The 23,365-nt window shown below is 46.5% G+C and overlaps 1 protein-coding gene across 1 annotated transcript; it reads left to right on the forward strand.

Moving 5' to 3' along the window:
* The first annotated feature begins 381 nt into the window (after positions 1–381).
* On the forward strand, positions 382–21,369 carry LOC125746048 (phosphatidylinositol 4,5-bisphosphate 5-phosphatase A-like). Its single transcript, XM_049019607.1, has 15 exons — positions 382–648; positions 6,481–6,524; positions 6,608–8,959; positions 10,902–11,009; positions 11,708–11,816; positions 12,856–12,972; positions 14,631–14,806; positions 16,539–16,650; positions 16,944–17,053; positions 17,144–17,354; positions 18,012–18,149; positions 19,022–19,105; positions 19,247–19,351; positions 19,445–19,792; positions 20,975–21,369. The coding sequence occupies exons 1-15, from the start codon at positions 625–627 to the stop codon at positions 21,098–21,100; spliced, it is 4,164 nt and encodes a 1,387-aa protein (XP_048875564.1). The 5' UTR covers positions 382–624; the 3' UTR covers positions 21,101–21,369.
* Positions 21,370–23,365: the final 1,996 nt, after the last annotated feature.

The raw sequence follows: 23,365 nt of genomic DNA on the forward strand, positions 1-23,365 counted from the left end.
TTAAATGTTGTTGTACTTGTAGTACGGAAACATTCTGCTGAAAAACATGAAAACACATGGAAATTTGATCGTCCTCTGAGATGTACGGAAAGTCCGTAAACAATTAATGCGTGTCCTTTCGAAGCGTGTTACGGACTTCCGACTACTATCCTTGGCCGCTGTTCCTGGATCTCGTTTTAGGTATATTAACTTGAAGATTCTTATTGTGCACTAAACGTCGTATGTTCACGTTACGAACAGAAAGCGGCGTCCCCTCGGTCGCCACCTCCTAAGTGTCATTGAGCAACCTTGACGGGCGTCTCCGTCTGACGACCCGTCATGTTTGGGGGGTGGAGCTGCGCACCCGGCAGGCGGCGCGGGCGCAGGCAGGGAGCCGCCGGGACCTGTGTGCCAGGGTGATGGAAGTCCGGCGCTTGCTGCTTCATTTACTGAGCGGGCTGGTCGGCAGCGTCTGCGCCCATCAGTCTCCCCGCAACTCGCTGAAGGGTGATAAGCGTCCGGATGCTGAAGAACTCGGCTCTGGTGAAGCAATTTCGCCTGTCACTGCGGATTTGTGATGCAGCGTCCGGGATGTGCTGTGTGAGCCGCTGAAGGACGCCTGCAGTTCGAGCCTCTTTGCTCCGCATGTCGATTGGAGCAGCCGGACAGGTAAAGCGTTGTGCCCGCCGTGCTGCCCGCAAAGCCCGGAGGCGCATCTCCGCTGCATGCTGAAGGTCCCGGGGTGCCGCCTGGTCCCTTTTGTTTCTTCACGGTCTAATTATTTTCTGTGATGAGCACCGAGGAAAAAGCGATACCGCGGCGTCTAGTGACTGTTTGGGGTCGACAGAATGTGACCGTGACCGGAGCCGGGGTCAGGACAGCGTTTGAGCATCCTGGAGGAGGCGTCCTAGAGAGTGGCAGAGATGTGATTAGGAATCCCGTTAGGGGTCAGGTCTGCCTTTAAGCATCCTAGATTGGGTCACGTCTATGTTTGAGTGTCCTGAAGAGGGTGTCCTGGAGGGGGTCAGAGTTGTGATTAAGCATCCTGAAGAGGATCAAGGTTGTAATTAAGCATCCTGGAGGTGGTCAGGGCTGCTGTGCTGCCTGTGCTGGTATCTGTGCCATAATATAACTTACTGACACTCCCTGATACCCACTTCCTGAAGCTGACATTCAGATGCTGACTCTCTGATGCTTTCTCCCTGATGCTGACTCTCTGACACTGACTCTCTGATGCTTTCTCCCTGATGCTGACGTTCAGATGCTGACTCTCTGACACTGACTCTCTGATGCTTTCTCCCTGATGCTGACTCTCTGACACTGACTGTCTGATGCTTTCTCCCTGATGCAGACTCTCTAACACTGACTCTTTGATGCTTTCTCCCTGATGCTGACGTTCAGATGCTGACTCTCTGACGCTTTCTCTCTGATGCTGACTCTCTGCCACTGACTCTCTGATGCTTTCTCCCTGATGCTGACGTTCAGATGCTGACTCTCTGACACTGACTCTCTGATGCTTTCTCCCTGATGCTGACTCTCTGACACTGACTGTCTGATGCTTTCTCCCTGATGCAGACTCTCTAACACTGACTCTTTGATGCTTTCTCCCTGATGCTGACGTTCAGATGCTGACTCTCTGACGCTTTCTCTCTGATGCTGACTCTCTGCCACTGACTCTCTGATGCTTTCTCCCTGATGCTGACGTTCAGATGCTGACTCTCTGACACTCACTCTCTGACACTCACTCTCTGACACTGACTCCCTGATGCTTTCCCCCTGATGCTGATGTTCAGATGCTGACTCTCTGACACTGACTCTCTGATGTTTTCTCTCTGATGCTGAAGTTCAGATGCTGACTCTCTGACACTGACTCTTTGATTTTTTCTCCCTGATGCTGACTCTCTGATGCTTTCTCCCTGATGCTGACTTTCAGATGCTGACTCTCTGACACTGACTCCCTAATGCTGATATTCAGATGCTGACTCTCTGACACTGACTCTCTGATGCTTTCTCACTGATGCTGACTTTCAGATATTGACTCCCTGACACTGACACTCTGATGCTTTCACCCTGATGCTGATGTTCAGATGCTGACTCTCTGACACTGACTCTCTGATGCTTACTCCCTGATGCTGATGTTCAGATGCTGACTCTCTGACACTGACTCTCTGATGCTTACTCCCTGATGCTGACGTTCAGATGCTGACTCTCTGACACTGACTCTGTGATGCTTACTCCCTGATGCTGATGTTCAGATGCTGACTCTCTGACACTGACTCTCTGATGCTTACTACCTGATGCTGACTCTCTGACACTGACTCTCTGATTCTTACTACCTGATGCTGACTTTTTAGTGTTTCACACTTTCACACTTATCATTTTCTCTTATGTTCATAGGAGCAGGATTGTAACAGAATTTTAACAAATTCCTTCCTTATGAATATAAACTCGTACTCAGAGTATGTGCGTATGACAGATTTATTTGCAAGTCCTCACACATCCACATTTGAATTGCATGTTTGTGAAGTGGTAGAAGTTTTAACAATGAACAAAAATAAATAAGTAAACGGTCTCCAAGCATTCAGATTCCTGCTTGCCATTATCTCCACATATAAAACTGTATGGATAACATGAATAAAACTGATGACTGGCAATATCTGGATCAACCCCAAGAACTATGGACTCCCATGTATGAAATAGGTGCCCTGTGAGCAAACTGCACATTCAGCCACTGCTAAGCTGCTCTGTTAGCCACATTGCACAAGTGACCAGTCTTATGTATAAATGTGATACATTTTGTCATTTATCTTTCATTTCATCAATATCATTTATATTGATATTCCACTATCACCATAACCATTTATGATGCAAAATTAATGTGATCCAATCAGTCCTGAAGCACATCTGTCATCTGGATAAAAAGTGGTCTATATGAGTCCGTCAGAGGACAGGGTGATCGTAATGCTGGTCTCTGTGAGACAGTCAGAGGACAGGGTGACCGTAATGCTGGTCTCTGTGAGACAGTCAGAGGACAGGGTGACCGTAATGCTGGTCTCTGTGAGACAGTCAGAGGGCAGGGTGACCGTAATGCTGGTGTCTGTGAGACAGTCAGAGGGCAGGGTGACCGTAATGCTGGTCTCTGTGAGACAGTCAGAGGGCAGGGTGACCGTAATGCTGGTGTCTGTGAGACAGTCAGAGGGCAGGGTGACCGTAATGCTGGTCTCTGTGAGACAGTCAGAGGGCAGGGTGACCGTAATGCTGGTCTCTGTGAGACAGTCAGAGGGCAGGGTGACCGTAATGCTGGTCTCTGTGAGACAGTCAGAGGGCAGGGTGACCGTAATGCTGGTCTCTGTGAGACAGTCAGAGGGCAGGGTGACCGTAATGCTGGTCTCTGTGAGACAGTCAGAGGACAGGGTGACCGTAATGCTGGTCTCTGTGAGACAGTCAGAGGACAGGGTGACCGTAATGCTGGTCTCTGTGAGACAGTCAGAGGGCAGGGTGACCGTAATGCTGGTCTCTGTGAGACAGTCAGAGGACAGGGTGACCGTAATGCTGGTCTCTGTGAGACAGTAAGGGGACAGGGTGACCGTAATGCTGGTCTCTGTGAGACAGTCAGAGGGCAGGGTGACCGTAATGCTGGTCTCTGTGAGACAGTCAGAGGACAGAAAGACCTTAATACTGCTCTGTGAGATGGTCAGAGGACAGGTTGAGCATATTGCTGCTCTCTTTGAGAAGGTCAGAAGGATCCTTTGGTATTATGTGAGACCTTTGCTTTGTGTGTTTCTCTCAACATTAATAATTTGTGTGGAAAATACACTCATGCAGTGTGCCTAGCCAGCTCATCTCCGTCTTTCTTTCTTTTCTTGCTTTATTTGTTTATAAATAATCCACATGTTTCGCATATGCCCTTTCAGAGGGACATCCTAAGCACATTCACTGAAGGACCTCATCTTCTGTATTACACTCCAAAGCAGAGGCTGTCTGTCCCGGTGCCTGCTTTCCTCTCCATTTCTGTACTACAGTCCAGAGCAGAGGCTGTCTGTCCCGGTGCCTGCTTCCCTCTCAGCTTCTGTACCACATTCCAGAGCAGAGGCTGTCTGTCACAGTGCCTGCTTTCCTCTCAGCAGCTCTGACTGATATCACTCACCCCTCGGATTCTCAGGAACCGTTTCAGTTTGCTTTTAAAGCCGTTTTCTCTCTCACCTTTTTAATTTTTTTAAATAAATGCTATTTCCATAGCAAATGCAAGCAGGTAATAGCATATATTATAAGATATGCTGGTAAAACTGTACTTGAAGCTGTCATCTAGAATGCGTTATGGACACCTTCATAATACATTACAAAGCATCTGTAATGTATTATTTTGGTCTGTATAAGAATCTGTAAAGCATGACAGTACCAAACATCCTTAATTCTTATATCGATCATTATGGATTGAATTATGAATTATGGATGCTTTGTAATGCATTATGAAGGTGTCTATAATGCAGTACTGATGACAGCTTATTAAGTATTATAATCTACACTATAATGCCTTATAACTGTCACCAGTAGATGCTGAAATGCTTTATTAATTCTTATACCGACCATAAAATTGCGTTGCGATGCTTTGCAATGCATTATTAACGCGTGTATAACGAATTATAGATGAGAGCTACAAGTACAAGTGCTGATTAGTCGACGTAGTTGATGACATAATTGCGTCGACGACAATATTTCAAATCTACGTGTCATTTTTAGTGAAATTACCATTATGACTTCTAAAACGCTTCTGTTCATTATAACAAGTGTTGTCTATTCATGTTTATTAAATTAGTACGGGGAGCTTTTTAATATTGTCAATGTAGCTGTTACGAGCATATACTCATTATTAAAGCCATAAAGTTGTCTGCCTGCTACCTTAGAATCTCCATCGAAAAAGTGTTTGAGGAAATGTTTTGGCTAAAATCTGGGCTTATTCTGCGTGGGTTTATCTGGGCTTGTTCTGTGCCAGTGTGTGTTCGTGAACATTGGGTTTCTTGTGACCAGTGTAATTGTTGTAAACTAAAACTGAAACGAAAATGGCCATTAAATCAAAGAAAACAACTCGTGAAGTGATATAAAAATGAAAACTGTATTTACAAAAAAACCCGAATCGGATTATAATCAGCAGAAAGCAGCACCACAACACCAACATCTATTTTCCTTGTTTATCCACAATATCTCCTCTTTTAAAAGATGTTGTGGTTGCTGAACTGTCCCTTTCTTGACTTGGCTTCCATGATTTACCGAAAAGCCGACGTCCAATATCAAAATCCCTGCAATAATACACCGTTTGTTATTGTAGAAATACAATTAAATTAAACGGTCTATTTGATTTTCTGGAAGAGAATGAACCGTTTAGAATATAAAATAGTTGAAAATTCACAGAAAAGTAGTCGTTAGTGGCAGCCATACATTGGAGTATGGTCGTCCATCCATCCATTTTCCAAACCGCTTATCCTATTGGGTCGCGGGGGGGTCCGGAGCCTATCCCGGAATCAATGGGCACGAGGCAGGGAACAACCCAGGATGGGGGGCCAGCCCATCGCAGGGCACACTCACACACCATTCACTCACACATGCACACCTATGGGCAATTCAGCAACTCCAATTAGCCTCAGCATGTTTTTGGACTGTGGGGGGAAACCGGAGTACCCGGAGGAAACCCCACGACGACACGGGGAGAACATGCAAACTCCGCACACATGTGACCCAGGCGGAGACTCGAACCCGGGTCCCAGAGGTGTGAGGCGACAGTGCTAACCACTGCACCACCATGCCGCCCCGAGTATGGTCGTGTTTTTAGTAATTTATAAACACATTTATAACAAATGATAATGCATTCATAAAGTGTTATAAACATGGGTGTAAATATTTATCAAAAGGCATAACACATTATAGTCATATGCATCATTCATTACGAATGCTTTATGAAGCTCTCATCTATAATGCACTATAGATACCTTTATCATGCATTATAATGGTTGCATAAGCATTAAGTGTGTTTTGTCCTGCATTATAAAAATGTCTATAGTGCAATATAGATGAGAGCTTCGTAAGGTAGTCATAATGCATAATTAACATGACTATAACCTGTTTTGCCATTTTATATTTATATCCAGGTCTATAATGCTTTATGAATGCATTATAATGCATTATGAACGTGTTTATAAATTACTAAAAACATGGCCTTAAAGTGTTACCTTGGCTTTTCTGAGCTTTCCTAGTGCCCTTAACTGGGCATCAACAGGCACCCATTAGCCTAAAGGCTGCTCTATCATTCTTTGTCCTTTGCCACCCCCATCCTCTCTATAATTTTAGTGTTTCACTTCCATTTCCTGTAGCTGCAGTCTGGCACTGTAGATAGGACAGATCCCCAGACCTACATACCATCCCCATACTTAACCCTCATCCTTCCATTTTTGGTACACACAGGATCCCAGTCTCATGCACTTCTCTCTTTTTATTTGATTTTTACAGCTAAATATTGTACAGGAACGTGGGGAGGATCTTGCTGCTTTCAGGTGAGTCCTTCTTCTTGTGCTTGGTACCATGTGCAGTGCATGTAGGGTTTGACCCCTCAACTGAGTCATCTGTCTCCACACAGGCTGTCATCAATGGACCCAGACCTTATAATCCAAAACCAGCTGGATCCCGACTGGCCCTCCAGGCCAGTCTCACTGTTGCCTGACTCGGTCAGACCCTTGCCCCCCAGGGCCACCAGAAACCTGGGTTGGCCAACAGCCACACATGCTGACCATGAGTCCACTGCCACTAGCTGTACAACTCCACCCACTGATCATGTGACCTCACCTCCTGAGATCATATGGCCTGATCTGACAGTGCACACTTTGAGAGCACCATTCTCTGTTCCAGTTAGGGCCACCTCTGCCCCTACACCAAACCTTTTTTATGCCCCAGTTCCTATACCAGTTAGGGATACCCCTGCTCCAGTCCCTATTCCAGTTAGGGCCACCTCTACCATTGCCCCAGTCCCTATTCCAGTTAGGGATAGCCCTGCCCCAGTCCCTATCCCAGTTAGGGACACCCCTGCCCCAGTTCCTATTCCAGTTAGAAGTACCCCAGCTCCTGCCCCAGTCCAAATTCCAGTTATGGCCACCTCTATGACTGCCCCAGCCCCTATTCCAGTTAGGGCCACCTCTACCATTGCCCCAGTCCCTATTCCAGTTAGGGATACCCCTGCCCCAGTCCCTATCCCAGTTAGGGACACCCCTGCCCCAGTCCCAATTCCAGTTATGGCCACCTCTATGACTGCCCCAGTCCCTATTCCAGTAAGGGACACCCCTGCCCCAGTCCCTATTTCAGTTTGGGACACCCCTGTCCCAGTCCCTATTCCAGTTTGGGACACCCCTGCTCCCACCTCCATCCCCATCACAATTATGGACACTCCTGTCCCTGCCCTGGTCTGTATTCCAGTTAGTGCCACCTCTACCTTTGTCCCAGTGTCTGTTCCAGTTAGGGATACCCTAGCCCCAGTCACTTTTCCAGTTTGTAACACCCCTGCTCCCACCCCTGTTCCTATTACAATTATGGACACCCCTGTCCCTGCCCCGATCCTAATTCCAGTAAGGGACACCCCTGCTCCTACCCCAGTCCCTATTTCAGTTATAGACACCCCTGCCCCAGTCCATATTCCAGTTAGGGACATCCCTGCCCCAGTTCCTATTCAATTTAGGGACACCCCTGCTCCTACCCCAGTCCCTATTTCAGTTATAGACACCCCTGCCCCAGTCCCTATCACAGTAAGGGACATCCCTGCCCCACTCCATATTCCAGTTAGGGACACCCCTGCCCCACTCCATATTCCAGTTAGGGACACCCCTGCCCCACTCCATATTCCAGTTAGGGACACCCCTGCCCCAGTTCCTATTCCAGTTAGGGACACCACTGTCCCTGCCCCAGTCCCTTTTTCAGTCAGGGCCACCCCTGCCCCTATCCCTGTCCCTTTGCTGGCCGCACCTGCTTCTGTTCCAGTGCCTATTCCAGTTAGGACAACTCCTGCCCCAGTCTCTATTTCACTTAACGCCACCCCTGCTACTGTCCATGCCCCAGTCTCTGTTCCCATTAGGTATGCCACTGCCACAGTCCCTCTTCCAATTAAAGCTCCCCCTGCTCAAGTTTCTGTACCAGTTAGAGATCCCTCTTCCACAGACCAGGTTCCAGTTAAAGCTCTGCCACTCCCAGACCCTGCTCCAGCCGGGGATCCCCCCGCTCTATTCACCGTTCCATTTATAGCCCCCCCAGCTCCTGTTCTAGTTAAGGATCCCCCTGCCCCACTCCCTGTTCCAGGTAGGGTTACTCCTGCCTCAGTCCCTGTTTCAGTTAAAGCTTTCCCATCCTCTGTCTCTTTTCCAGCTAAGGATTCCTCCAACTCAGGCCCTTATCCAGTTAGGGATCTCCCTGCTTTACTCCCGGTTTCAGTTGAAGCTCTCTCAGTCAGAGTAAGCAATCCCCCTTCCACAGTCCCTGTTCCAGTTAAAACTCCTCTAGTCCCAGTTTCAGTCAAGGATCCTTCTGCCATACTCCCAGTTACAGTTAAAGGTCCCCCTTCCTTAGTCAATGTTCCAGTTAAAGGTCTCCCGCCCCCAGTCTCTGTTCTACCTAAATCTCCCACCACCCCATCCCTAGATGCAGTTAGGCATCCCCCTGCCCCAGTCCCTCTTCCACGTAGGGTTAACCCTGTCCATGTTCCTCTACCAGTTAAGACTCCCCCTGCTCCCAGCTCTACTTCAATTAAGGCCACCCCTGCCCCAGTCCCCATTCCAGTTAGGGTTACACTTGCCCCCACCCCTGTCCCTAGTAGAGCCATTGATGCCCCTGTATTTGCCTCATCTTCCACCTCATTGTCGGTGTTGGCCAGCCCCCAGTCATGGGAAACCCAGTCTACAGGAGGGGCCACAGAGGCCCCACCTCAGAACAGCAATACCGAGGACTTCAGGTGAACAGAAATCACACCAACTCTGGACCTGATGTTACTTACAATTGGCAGTTGTGGTCCTCACTGTGTGGGTAGTGTAATTCTTGGTAGGTACGAGCCAAAACATTATGACCACCTGCATGTCAAGTGAATAACATCGACCAACCCCATGTGAAGAGAAAAACATCAACTCTCGGTCAACAGTGGTGAGATATATAACATTTTCATTTTACATTTACATATTTAGCTGGGGAGCGGCATGGTGGTGCAGTGGTTAGCACTGTTGCCTCACACCTCTGTGACCCGGGTTCGAGTCTCCGCCTGGGTCACATGTGTGTGGAGTTTGCATGTTCTCCCCATGTCGTCGTGGGGTTTCCTCCGGGTACTCCGGTTTCCCCCCACAGTCCAAAGACATGCTGAGGCTAATTGGAGTTGCTAAATTGCCCGTAGGTGTGCATGTGTGAGTGACTGGTGTGTGAGTGTGCCCTGCGATGGGCTGGCCCCCCATCCTGGGTTGTTCCCTGCCTCATGCCCATTGCTTCCGGGATAGGCTCCGAACCCCCAGCGACCCAGTAGGATAAGCGGTTTGGAAGATGGATGGATGGATGGATGAGCATGCAGTTCATTTGCATTGACAATTATTTATGGGAGTTAACTGGGCAGGATCTCAGGTTCATGCGCATGGACACATTTGCAAGACAAATCTTTTTTGTGTATTCATATTTTTTCTTTTTGTGAATGCACATATATCACAATGAATTTTACACAAAGTTTTATTCAAGTCCTATTTGTAATATATCCAATCATACAGTAGTGCCATTGTGCAGTGAATTGCTTTTTTGATAAATGGGGCCCTAGATATTTACGAGTTAACCGGTTTTTCAAATGCGGATTTTTTTATATTCAAGTTCTTTGAATATCTTGCATACCTGTTGCAGCACTAGTGCATACAAGCAGCAATCCGAAGAGTTATGAACCACAATCCACCGACAGGGAGTTTGGCAGCCAAGACTCATTAATGCAGGATGTGAGCAAACACTCTCCCGTGTGATGGGATCCAACAAAATGACTGCTGTGGTAGATGCCTGTGATGGTTATCATGGGAACACAAAGGCATCAAGTCCTGCTACGTATGGAGCTGACCAGCCACAGGCCAGTCAGAGTGCTCTTGCAAGCCCCCTTTTACTATAAAAAGCACCTATAATGGGCCCCTTCGGATAAATGGGATCTGGGATTCATGGGATTCATGGTTCTGTGAATCCTGTTTTCTGTGGCATGATGTGGACGGCTGGGTACGTATGTAACGCCTACCTGGGGAGGGAACGGCACCAGGGCGCACTGTGGGAAGTAGACAAGCTGATGGAGGGAGTGTGATGCTTTGGGCAATGTTTTGCTGGGAAACCCTTGTCTAGACATTCGTGTGGACGTTAATTTGACATGTACCACCTACTGAGGCATTATTGTAGACCAGGTGGATCCCTTCATGGAAATCATATTCCCTGATGGAAATGGCTTCTTTCAGCAGAATGATGCAGCCAGCCACACTGTGTGAATGGTTTGAGGAACATGATGAAGTTCAATGTTTTGCCCTGGCTTTGAAATTCCCCTGGTCCCAATCTGTGGCTGGTGCACCGCACAACCTATAGAAGTTAAGGGTTCTGCTGCCAAATACTGGATCCCAGTTACCACAAGACACCTCCAGAGGTCTTGTACAGTCCATGCCTTAGCGAATCCAAGCCGTTTTTTCAGAATTCTAAGGAGCAAAAGCATATTAGGCACGTGGTCATAATGTTGGCTCATTGGTGTATAGCATCATAAGGTCCCACCTTGGCTGTTCACTCATGTGTTCGTCAGGCTAGCGGATAACCAGGAATTTTCTCATATGAACTGCCTTACTGAATACTGCCTGTTGGTATGTTTGTCTGGGTTATGGGATTCCTTCTAAATCTTGACCTTTTTCCAGGGTCTGCATAGTCTCGTGGAATGTGGGGTCAGCCGTTCCACCAGATGATGTTACCTCCTTGTTGGGACTGAATACAACTGATGTAAAGGCTGACATGTATATCATTGGGTGAGTCTTTCTAAAGTTCATCTAATAAATAAATAAAGAGCGTGACTGTGGTGATGAGGTATGTATGTGGGATGTGCTGATTGACAAATTGGCAATAATACAGTATAAAGTGTTGGAAACGTGTGGGACTTAAAATGACAAAACAGAACCGTGGAAAGAAATCATCTCTAAAACGGGAGATCCATTTTCCAGAGGGAATGAGTGTGCAGGGGGCGTGAGCTGGGTGGGTAGCGTCCCTGATGACAGTCTCAGGCCTCCTAGAATAGTCTGATCCGTACGAATGATCTTTAAAGCTGTCCACACAGTTCTTTGCAGCAGTTTGGGGGCTGGAGCAGTTAGTTTACCTCACGACATCATAATGCATCTAGTCAGGATGCTCTCCGTCCTGCAGTGTAGCACTCTGGGCCTGTAGGAGCCAGTGACTGTAGAAGTCCTGAATTGTAGGATTCTGAGTCTGTGGAAACTGGTGTCTGCAAATGTTCTACATTTTAGGAGTCCTATAGGAATGGTGACCATACATGTCCTGCACTTTAGGACTTTAGGACTAGTTTGAAATCCAGAGCAGTTAGCTTACCTGACCACACCATAATGCATCCAGGTAGGATGCACTCAGTGCTGCACTGTAGCACTCTGAGCCTGCAGGAGCCAGTGACTGTAGATGTTCTGCATTGTTTTCTCCATCCTTCTCTTTGTGCCAGCCTGCAGGAAATGAACTCCATGATCAGCAAGCGGCTTAAAGATGCTCTTTTCACTGATCCGTGGACTGAGCTGTTCATGGAGACCCTCAGTGGCAGTGGACACGTGCTGGTCAGTAAGAGGTTGATCCTTCAGAGAAGGTTCAAAGAAAGTGCTCAAAATTAATTAACTAAATAGATTTGGATGCATAAAATCAGTGTGCAAACGTATTATAAAAAGGTGCAATTCAAGACCAGCTTGCTTTGAGATTATGTGCATTTCTGTGTGTTTCTCTTTATCTCTATTTGTCACTCTCTCTACGTATGTCCCTCTGTGAAATGTTTACGTCTGTCTCTCTCTGTGTCTGTGCTCCCTGTCTCTCTCTGTGTCTGTGCTCCCTGTCTTTTTCTGTGTCTGTGCTCCCTGTCTTTTTCTCTGTCTGTGCTCCCTGTCTTTTTCTGTGTCTGTGCTCCCTGTCTTTTTCTGTGTCTGTGCTCCCTGTCTTTTTCTGTGTCTGTGCTCCCTGTCTTTTTCTGTGTCTGTGTTCCCTGTCTTTTTCTGTGTCTGTGCTCCCTGTCTTTTTCTGTGTCTGTGCTCTCTGTCTTTATCTGTGTCTGTGCTCTCTGTCTTTTTCTGTGTCTGTGTTCCCTGTCTTTTTCTGTATCTGTGCTCCTTGTCTTTTTCAGTGTCTGTGCTCCCTGTCTTTTTCTGTGTCTGTGCTCCCTGTCTTTTTCTGTGTCTGTGCTCTCTGTCTTTATCTGTGTCTGTGCTCTCTGTCTTTTTCTGTGTCTGTGTTCCCTGTCTTTTTCTGTATCTGTGCTCCCTGTCTTTTTCAGTGTCTGTGCTCCCTGTCTTTTTCTGTGTCTGTGCTCCCTGTCTTTTTCTGTGTCTGTGCTCTCTGTCTTTATCTGTGTCTGTGCTCTCTGTCTTTTTCAGTGTCTGTGCTCCCTGTCTTTTTCTGTGTCTGTGTTCCCTGTCTTTTCCTGTGTCTGTGCTCTCTGTCTTTTTCAGTGTCTGTGCTCAGTGTTGTTATCTGTATTTACAATCCTCCTCTGCTCTCATTTCTCGCAGTGTTCTCCATTCTGTTCTGACTTCCTTGCCATGTGCCTCTTCCTCCCTGGGTGTCCCTCTCCTGGCTTCTCCTCCACTATACCTCTTTTTATCTCCCCAGGTGACGTCCGAGCGGATGCAGGGGGTCCTGCTTCTGGTGTTTGCTCAGTGCTGCCACCTGCCTTTCCTCAGGGGTGTACAGACTCAGACCACACGCACTGGCCTGGGGGGATATTGGGTGAGGACTGCATGTCCCATACAAAGACACAGAACACAGCCACTGCCAGCAGACAGAGACACATCCAGTGTATGCATATAGATACCCAATAAGAGATCACCAATATACTCGGACCAATGCTGCAATATCACCAAGTGGTGAAACAGATCATTTTAGACATTTTACGTCTGCTCTACCTATGGAAATTGGACACACTGGGTACCCATCAACACAGTGACACTTGCACTGGGGCATAGGGCTCCTTGCTGTGGTTCCCTCACTGCAAATGGGGGCAGTGTCTGTTCCCTGCATTCTGTGTCCTCTGTGTTAGCAACATATGGCCTATGCGCAGTCTCCTTGACTGTGAGGTCGATGCACACAGAGCAGGTTCAGGTGAGTCGGTCCCTCCAGCACAGAGAACCCACAGCACCACAGTTGCTGCCGTCTCTGGAACTCACACTGTCATCATTAATCTGCCGACGGCTGACCCTAACCCTCAGTCTGTATAACTCTAACCATCCATCAGTCTCTATAAGCCTAACCCTCCGTCAGTCTGTATAACCCTAACCCTCCATCAGACTCTATAACCCTAACCCTCTATCAGTCTCTATAACCCAAACCCTCCATCAGTCTCTATAACCCTAACCCTCCATCAGTCTCTATAACCCAAACCCTCCATCAGTCTCTATAACCCTAACCCTCCGTCAGTCTGTATAACCCTAACCCTCCGTCAGTCTGTATAACCTTAACCCTCCATCAGTCTCTATAAGCCTAACCCTCAGTCTGTATAACCCTAACCCCTCATCAGTCTCTATAACCCTAACCCTCCATCAGTCTGTATAAGCCTAACCCTCCGTCAGTCTGTATAACCCTAACCCTCCATCAGTCTGTATAACCCTAACCCTCCATCAGTCTGTATAAGCCAAACCCTCCGTCAGTCTGTATAACCCTAACCCTCCGTCAGTCTGTATAACCCTAACCCTCCATCAGTCTGTATAACCCTAACCCTCCATCAGTCTCTATAACCCTAACCCTCCATCAGTCTGTATAAGCCTAACCCTCCGTCAGTCTGTATAACCCTAACCCTCCATCAGTCTGTATAACCCTAACCCTCCATCAGTCTGTATAAGCCTAACCCTCCGTCAGTCTGTATAACCCTAACCCTCCATCAGTCTGTATAACCCTAACCCTCCGTCAGTCTGTATAACCCTAACCCTCCATCAGTCTGTATAAGCCTAACCCTCCGTCAGTCTGTATAACCCTAACCCTCCATCAGTCTCTATAACCCTAACCCCTCGTCAGTCTGTATAACCCTAACCCTCCATCAGTCTGTATAACCCTAACCCTCCGTCAGTCTGTATAACCCTAACCCTCCGTCAGTCTGTATAACCCTAACCCTCCATCAGTCTCTATAACCCTAACCCCTCGTCAGTCTGTATAACCCTAACCCTCCATCAGTCTGTATAACCCTAACCCTCCATCAGTCTGTATAACCATAACCCTCCATCAGTCTCTATAACTCTAAGTATAACCCTTGGCAGAACATTCATACCCAACTACTCTTATAGATTAAGATTAAAATAAATCAGTGTGCCAGCTCCACCTGCAGCAGTTCTCCAAATGTGGCATGCAAAGCGCCCCCTGCTGGTGACACTGCTGCCTGTCTTTCGCCCTCCTAGGGGAACAAAGGAGGCGTAAGCGCACGGATGGCACTGTTCGGGCATTCCGTCTGCTTCCTGAACTGCCACCTGCCGGCACACATGCGCAACCTCGAGCAGCGTGTTGATGACTTCGAAAGCATCCTGCAGCAACAGCAGTTCCAGGGCGGGGGGGGGATGGGAGTCCTGGACCACGAGTGAGACCCCAAGACCCCACGCCTGTCTGTCTGTCTGCGGGAGTTTATCAGTGTGTGTGTACATGTGTGTGTGAATGTGTACAAATCATTTTCGATGACCTGCCACTTCAGGCTGTATTACAAACGTTTCGTCTCACATACACAAAAAACTCTAACATTCACTATTTTACCTCCCACATACACCAAAACCTCTCACATGCAAGAAAATGCACACTCCCTCTTATTAACGGTCATACAAATATAAATTGCAATCATGCAAGGTGAAAGAATGCATGTAAGAGTATTTATTTGCATGTCAGCTGTAAAATAGTGAATGTCACTGTTTTTGTATATGTAGGAAAAGCTTGAAATATGGCCTCAACGGCACCTCATGTGTTTCTGCGTATGTGTCTGGGTATATGTATGAATGTGTGTGCATTTCCATGGACATGCAGTATATTTCTGTGTATATACAGTATATGTATGAATGTGTGTGCATTTACATGCAGTATACATTTCCATGGACATGCAGTATATTTCTGTGTATATACAGTATATGTATGAATGTGTGTGCATTTACATGCAGTATACATTTCCATGGACATGCAGTATATTTCTGTGTATATACAGTATATGTATGAATGTGTGTGCATTTACATGCAGTATACATTTCTATGGACATGCAGTATATTTCTGTGTATATACAGTATATGTATGAATGTGTGCATTTACATGTAGTATACATTTCCATGGACATGCAGTATATTTCTGTGTATATACAGTATAGGTATGAATGTGTGTGCATTTACATGCAGTATATATTTCCATGGACATGCAGTATATTTCTGTGTATATACAGTATATGTATGAATGTGTGTTCATTTACATGCAGTATACATTTCCATGGACATGCAGTATATTTCTGTGTATATACAGTATATGTATGAATGTGTGTACATTTACATGCAGTATACATTTCCATGGACATGCAGTATATTTCCGTGTATATACAGTATATGTATGAATGTGTGTGCATTTACATGTAGTATACATTTCCATGGACATGCAGTATATTTCTGTGTATATACAGTATAGGTATGAATGTGTGTGCATTTACATGCAGTATACATTTCCATGGACATGCAGTATATTTCTGTGTATATACAGTATATGTATGAATGTGTGTGCATTTACATGCAGTATACATTTCCATGGACATGCAGTATATTTCTGTGTATATACAGTATGTGTATGAATGTGTGTGCATTTACATGCAGTATACATTTCCATGGACATGCAGTATATTTCTGTGTATATACAGTACATGTACATATAATATTTGGGTGTATACATACAATATATGTGTGTATATGCATGTGTGTACATACAGCAAACGTGAACGTGTGTTTTTACCCTCATATACAGTATGTGTACATGTACATCATATGTTAGTTTGTACATACAGCTTATGTGTGTACATACAATATATGTGTGTGTACATACAGATTGTGTGTGTGTGTTTATATATATGTGTGTGTGTGTACATACAGAGTGTGTGTCTGTGTTTATATATGTGTGTGTGTGTACATACAGAGTGTGTGTGTGTTTATATATGTGTGTGTGTGTACATACAGAGTGTGTGTGTGTGTTTATATATGTGTGTGTATGTACATACAGAGTGTGTGTGTGTGTTTATATATGTGTGTGTGTGTACATACAGTATATGTATGTGACCTCTGACGCTCCCCTGCAGTCTGGTGTTCTGGTTTGGGGACCTTAACTTTCGCATTGAGGATTACGACACACATGTTGTGAAAAGTGCAATAGAGAGCAGCAAGCTTCAAATGCTCTGGGAGAAGGACCAGGTGAGGGCCGTGGCCGACTGTTCCCAGAGCATACCACTGGGGGGCGCCGAGCTGTTTTTAACTGCAGCTTTCACGCTTCCATAACATGACACATTCCAGTTCAGATCCTAACTAAAACGTACGACAGAATGTCCTGCTCTGCAATGATAAACTTTCCTATAGTCCCCTATAATCTTGCCCTTCTGCACACTCTGCTGCCACGGATCACAAACGCCTGCTTGGGTGTAGCGTCTTGTCTGCTTGCCGTTGCCCTGACGACTGTGGCTGAGGCTGTTGTGCCGCTTGTGTTGTAGCTGAACAAGGCGAAGGCATGTGAGGCAGTCCTGCAGGGCTTCCAGGAGGGACCCCTGAACTTTCCTCCCACTTACAAATTTGATGTGGGCACACACACCTACGACACCAGGTAGGGTATAGCTGGCCCGCCATAGCCTTGTCTCACCAGCGGGTGGAGCTGTTGCATCACCCGTTTGCCTGCTTGTCTGTCTCACCCCAGCACAAAGAAGCGCAAGCCGGCCTGGACGGACCGCGTGCTGTGGCGTCTACGGGCTGCCGGCTCACCTGGCCCAGCCCAGCCCCCCACGGTGCGGCGTGGCCTAACGTCATGGCTGAGCCCCGGGCTGAGGGTCACGCAGCGCTGCTACCGCAGCCACATGAGCTACACCTGTAGCGACCACAAGCCCGTGAGCGCCGTCTTCTCCCTGCAGGTAAGGCCGCTGCACACCTTGTTTTTACTGAGGTGGCATCAGTAACCAAGAGCAGTCATGTGTTAGTTTACTGGAATGATTATTCATAGTTATGTTCATGTGTTTACACTCATGTTCATGTGTACAGTCATATTTATGGTCATGCTACTGTGTACAGTTTTGTTAGTTTGTAGTCATGAATTCTTGTCTAGTTGTGTTTTTTTACAGTCATGTGTTTGTGTACAGTCAGGTTTGTTTACAGTCATGTGTTTGTGTGCAGTCATGTTTGTTTACAGTCATGTGTTTGTGTACAGTCAGGTTTGTTTACAGTCATGTGTTCGTGTGCAGTCATGTTTGTTTACAGTCATGTGTTTGTGTACAGTCATGTTTGTTTACAGTCATGTGTTTGTGTGCAGTCATGTTTGTTTACAGCCATGTGTTCGTGTACAGTTGCGTTCATGCAGTTATGGTTACAGTTGTGTTTGTTAACAGTCATATTAGTTTACAGTTGTGTTTGTTTACAGTGGTGTTTCTTTATGGACATGTGTTCATTTACAGTCATGTTCGTTTACATTCATGGTTGCTTACGCTTATAACAGACAGACATGACTGCTTTGTCATACTTTTCTCAACCTGCTTCTGAGCTGACATGCCACATGGTGTGATGTTTGAAAACAGTTTCCCTTTAAGATGGATGTCCCCCTAGTAACTCTCTCAGTCGATAAGGAGTGGACCAAGGTGTCGGATGCCTCTGTTAGCTTCCAGGTGGCCTCATCTTTGTCGCGGAGCACATGGGACTGGATCGCACTCTACAAGGTAATCTTCTCTCATGCCTCAGTTATGCTCTCAGACCCAAAGTTAGTTAAGCTACAGTGAGTGGACAAAATAATGGAAACACCGCATGGAAAAGGACTTTCATTCATATAATTATTCTCTGAATTTTCAAAGCAATATGAAGCAACTAACAGAGTTCCAAAGTGGCCGGTAGTCATTGTCCAAATCGCATCTGTGTTTGACACCAGAAACTGCTAAATTATTTCGTGTGATAAGGGGAACAGTCCCAACAATCGTGACAGAAGTATGGCCAAATGCCGGCAAAAGGGAACAGGGGTCACTAGTCAAAACTCACCGAAAGGGACAGGCAGACACTTTACCGGGTAGGTACTAAACACCAATAATGATCACAGAACAGAGAAAGTCAACAGATGTATGTGGTCATCTTACAGGATCCAGTGCGACCACTCTTCCGAAATTATGTTCCCACATTCCCAAAAGATAATGCCCCCATATGCATAGCTTAACATCAAGATTAAAGTCAAACACCCTCCTTGACCTCATTGATCATGAGATTTTTATACCATTGAACCGTTAAGGGTGGTTCTAGAGTACAGAGTAAAGAATGATACAATATCCCGCTACACCGAGCTTAGGACAAGTATGACAGAATTCCTAGCAGGACTGAAGCTGCTCTGCAGGCAGGGTAGCCCTACTCCACATTAGGTCCTTGACATTAAAACATCGGTTGGTGTTTTCATTATTTTGTAAGTGGAATTTCAAAGATCTCCACTGATTCTTCTGAGACCAGGTAGAGTCTGTGACTCACTGAAGGTGACCTTTGTCATTGGAGGTGTTCGTGTCTTTTTTCGTGAAGCTGCTTGAGATTGACTTGGAGAACCATGCCTCCCTAGGTAGGTTTCAGGCATCCCAAAGACTACGCCTCTTACATCTGGACCAGGCAGGAAGACTCTGACCATCAGTCCCATGAGCACAAGGTGAGCAGTTACATGGTCGGTGCTGGATTTTCACGCCCACCCATGTCGTGTCAGTCATTCTGTCCTTTGGCCCCGTTGACCTCTTTCTCAAACCCTCTTTCACTCCTTTCTCCCCTCATTCGTATCTTTCCTTTTCTCAAGGTGACATTTTCTGAGGAGGATTTACCTAAGGGCTCCGGGGATTACATGCTGGGTTACTACAGCCACAACCTGAACAGCATTGTGGGACTGACGCAGCCCTTTCAGGTCCTCCTCCCTCCCGCAAACTGCCGCTAGCGTCCGTCTCCATGAGCAGCAAGGCGACGCCGAACCCTTTGCTGTCCCTCTTCCTTCCCACAGATCCAGCTTCCATCTCAGAGCCCGGCAGTCAGCCGGAAGGGCAGTTCGGCCAGCAGCACGGAGGATGACAGCACACTGGAGCTGCTGCCACCGCAGTCGCGCAGCCCAAGCCCCGCGACCTCCAAGGCGCGGCAGTCCAGCCGCAGCCGCAGCCCCGCCCTCCCCACACTGCAGGGCCTCAGCCTGCGGCCCCGCCCTCACTCCCGTGACACCGGGCCTCGCAGCCCCTCCCCACGTGCCACCACCGCCTGGAAGGAGCGGCTTCTTTCCCCTGATAGCCCCACAGCGCCCCCTCTTGGGTGTTCCCGCTCCCACCCACCGGGTACCCCAGGCACCCCAGTTATTGAGGTCAGCACCCCGGAAGCGCTGATCGCTGCCATAATTCCACCAACAGGGCTCTTGAGAGGGGCGAAGGTGGCAGGAGAGGGAGGGAATGTGAGCCAGTGAGATGCGAGAGCCCCCCCTTCACTGGAGCCAGGCCTGTACTCTTCAGTCGTGCAGCAGTGACTGGGGCGGAGGGGTTTTCAGAACATTCCCTGCAACCTGTGTGTGTGTGTGTGTGTGTGTGTGTGTGTGTATCCAGTCTGCTGACATACACTGTGCAATCTCCACAGCAGAGTATTTACGTTTAGTTGCAGACATTTTGAAATTACACACTGCTAGAACCGTCAGCAAACGCCCAAGGATGTAAGGATCCATCGTAGAGAAGCTGCTTCTGACAAAATGGAAAATCTGCTCGACGTACACAATGAAAATTAATGGGAGGAGGGTGAGAATGTCCCCCCTCACTGGCTGAAGCAGCATTAATGATTTGCTGCAAACCAATCAGGTTTATATCAGTTGCCAGGGGAGTTTCTGACTGGCTGAAGCTGGCTGGTGTCTGTGTTTATACTGGGTTTCTTTTCATTTTCAAGTGTGTTTTGGTATCGTCATACAGCACTATGGGTTATATCAAGGCGTTTCACTCACCTTTGACGCACTGCTGTTTATTATAACAATCATCGCTTTCCTGTCTGTCACCCTTTATTTAGCTGGCATTCTGACACCCAAAGCAGGCTGGCAGGGAGACGATGAAACATTTTAACTTGCTGTTCTTTTGCCTCTATAAATATATATATAACATATATATATATTTATTTGTTAACAGAAAAATGTAGTACGAGAGAATATGTTTCCAGCATTTATAACACCTGTAAAAATCAATAAGATATAAGAATCTGACATTAAATAAAGGTATTTATTGGCCTTTTGCCATCGTGTTTGAAGCTGCTGAAGGATGTTTCCAGTTGTGGGCAGAGAGGTGCAGAGTCTGATCCAGTCAGCACAGGTCCTACCTGGGTAGGGATACACAGGAGGCAGAACTGCTGCTGCCACCAGATGGCGCAGTGATCAAGGAGCTACAGGCGAAAACATCTGATTTTAGCCCTGCTGCTTAACTGAACAGCTCTAGAAGGCATTTGGCTCCACAGAGAGTAAAATAAGCATATTCTTAGCAGCTTCAGTAAACCGTTGCTGTGTTTCCCTTCCCAGTATGAGGATCACAGTACCCCCATGCCCGCACCCACCCCCGCGGATCTGCACATGGCACCAAAGGGTCACAGGAGGATAAAGCACTGGTTACGGAGAGCCCAAAAGAAGGTGGTTTTAACAAGCTGATAACACCACTCACGGAACCTGTTCTTTCAAGACCCACCAGTAGAGGGCGGTATGCAACGATAACAATGAGACTTTTGTCCTGCGAAATGGGTGTCCCGTTACGCCATCACTGATCAGTCTGATTTCTGATTGTGGTTTAATCAAATGTTCTGTGAGACTGAAACCAGCTGTGACGACATGGATTCGGCTACTGCACAAATTCTGCTGAATGAAATAATTAAAGCTCAGAGCTGATCCGTTTATAGGTTAAACGACTCCGCTATACTAAAATCAACAACGATAATAATATTATTATATACCAATATATAATAATAATAATAATAATAATAATTGTGTTTTATACACATAAAGGGAAAGACACATTAGCACAATCAAGTCGCATCCAGGCTCAAATTCCATCCAGCAGATCACGATGTGAAGTAGTAAAGTAGTAAAAAAAAAAAAAAAACTTCGAAAAGTCTGAAAACATCTTTCCTCAGAGTAAATATAAATATAATATAAATCCGTGTGCAGCACAATTTTTGGTGCCAGAAGTCTCGGTTTAGGTTTATTATCAATAATATTACTAGACATCCCACCTCATGCATGTGGGAGGCGAATGAGCGACAGCCGGGAGGCGCAGTGCTGGACACGTTCGGGGGGAATTTCGGTAAGACCCCCCGGCCTTCCCAGAGTTGTAAAGTAACCAGGTACAAATACTTAGTTACTGTACTTTAGTAGGTTTTTCCGGATTTCTAGCTGCTTTGAGTGTTTTACGTTGGTGCTACTTTTATTTTCACTTTGCTACATTTCTGAGCCAAATAGCTACTTTTTATTCCGATGACAATCATTCTTACTCACCCAATAAAAAATACAGGCTATAGGGTAAAATATGACCACGATTATTTTAAACTCAGAATCGAGATCACATTTTCTCTCTTTATTTGTTTCTTCTTATTATTTTACATTACATATGTCTACTGTGTTTATGAAGATGAAACAAACAATATGCAGATGCACGAAATATCGGCTAACATACTGAAATTGCTTTGCGGTATTTAATTAAACCTATAGGCTACTACTGAAATAATGGTGCCGATTGCATTGGCCGATCAGGCATTTTTCGCGGTGGAGGACGAGGGTTTTCGTCGATTCATTCACGACTTATAAGAGGTTTCAAAGTATCGGCCGGCAAATGTTTATAATGTATTAAATCCTACCCGTAGATTGATCTCTGGTTTTCCACAGTATAAAAAACGATGTAAGGTCATTCAGCTAATGGTAACTAACAGGTAAGCTCGGCAAGTTTTACTTCTTTTTCTGAATAAAAAAAAGCCGCTTATCCTCTTGCGACTCAGCTTTCCTTATTGCGATGAGCAGTAACTTGCAGTGTTATATTCTAATATAAAAGGAGTAAATTTAAAAAGATAGGCTGCTTTTCGTAAGATCAACAGATTTGAATGTAAAGCCAGACGGACCGAAGCATCGCGGCAGCGGCAAATGAAAACGAGGAGAAACGGACTGACACAAAGCTGCTCTTTATCCATCCATCCATTTTCCAAACCGCTTATCCTACTGGGTCGCGGGGGGTCCGGAGCCTATCCCGGAAGCAATGGGCACGAGGCAGGGAACAACCCAGGATGGGGGGCCAGCCCATAGCTCACACTCACACACCATTCACTCACGCATGCACACCTATGGATAATTTAGCAAGTCCAATTAGCCTCAGCATGTTTTTGGACTGGAGGGGGGAAACCAGAGTACCCGGAGGAAACCCCACGATTACGTGGGGAGAACTCTACTCACATGTGACCCAGGTGGAGACTTGAACCCGGGTCCCAGAGGTGTGAGGCAACAGTGCTAACCACTGCACCACCATGCCGCCCCGCTATGCTTTATATCAGGCTTTAAAAGGGCCGCACAATAAGCTACTATAATGCAACATGGTAGGCAAACATGGGAAGGTTACATACTGGAACGGATCAGGATTACAGACACAACACAGGTAAACACGCAATATCCTAAGCATTTACACTGAGGAACACATACACAGGGGCTAAATACATGGCCTGCAAACATGGATACACTAACCCCACTGGTGTTACACTTCCCCTCCCCTCAAAGGGCAGCCGTCCCTGTGACCACCACCCCTAATCACCACTGTAGCTCTGAGACAAGTCCCAAGATCTATTGGTAGCTGCCAGTGCACCATCTCCATTGGGGGGGGGGGGGGGGGGGGGGCATCCATTCATGAGTGCTGGCAAGACTAGCAGACCTACCGGTGGA

The sequence above is a fragment of the Brienomyrus brachyistius genome, chromosome 7 (genome assembly GCF_023856365.1).
Source record: "Brienomyrus brachyistius isolate T26 chromosome 7, BBRACH_0.4, whole genome shotgun sequence".
In the NCBI taxonomy this organism is placed as follows: Eukaryota; Metazoa; Chordata; class Actinopteri; order Osteoglossiformes; family Mormyridae; genus Brienomyrus; species Brienomyrus brachyistius.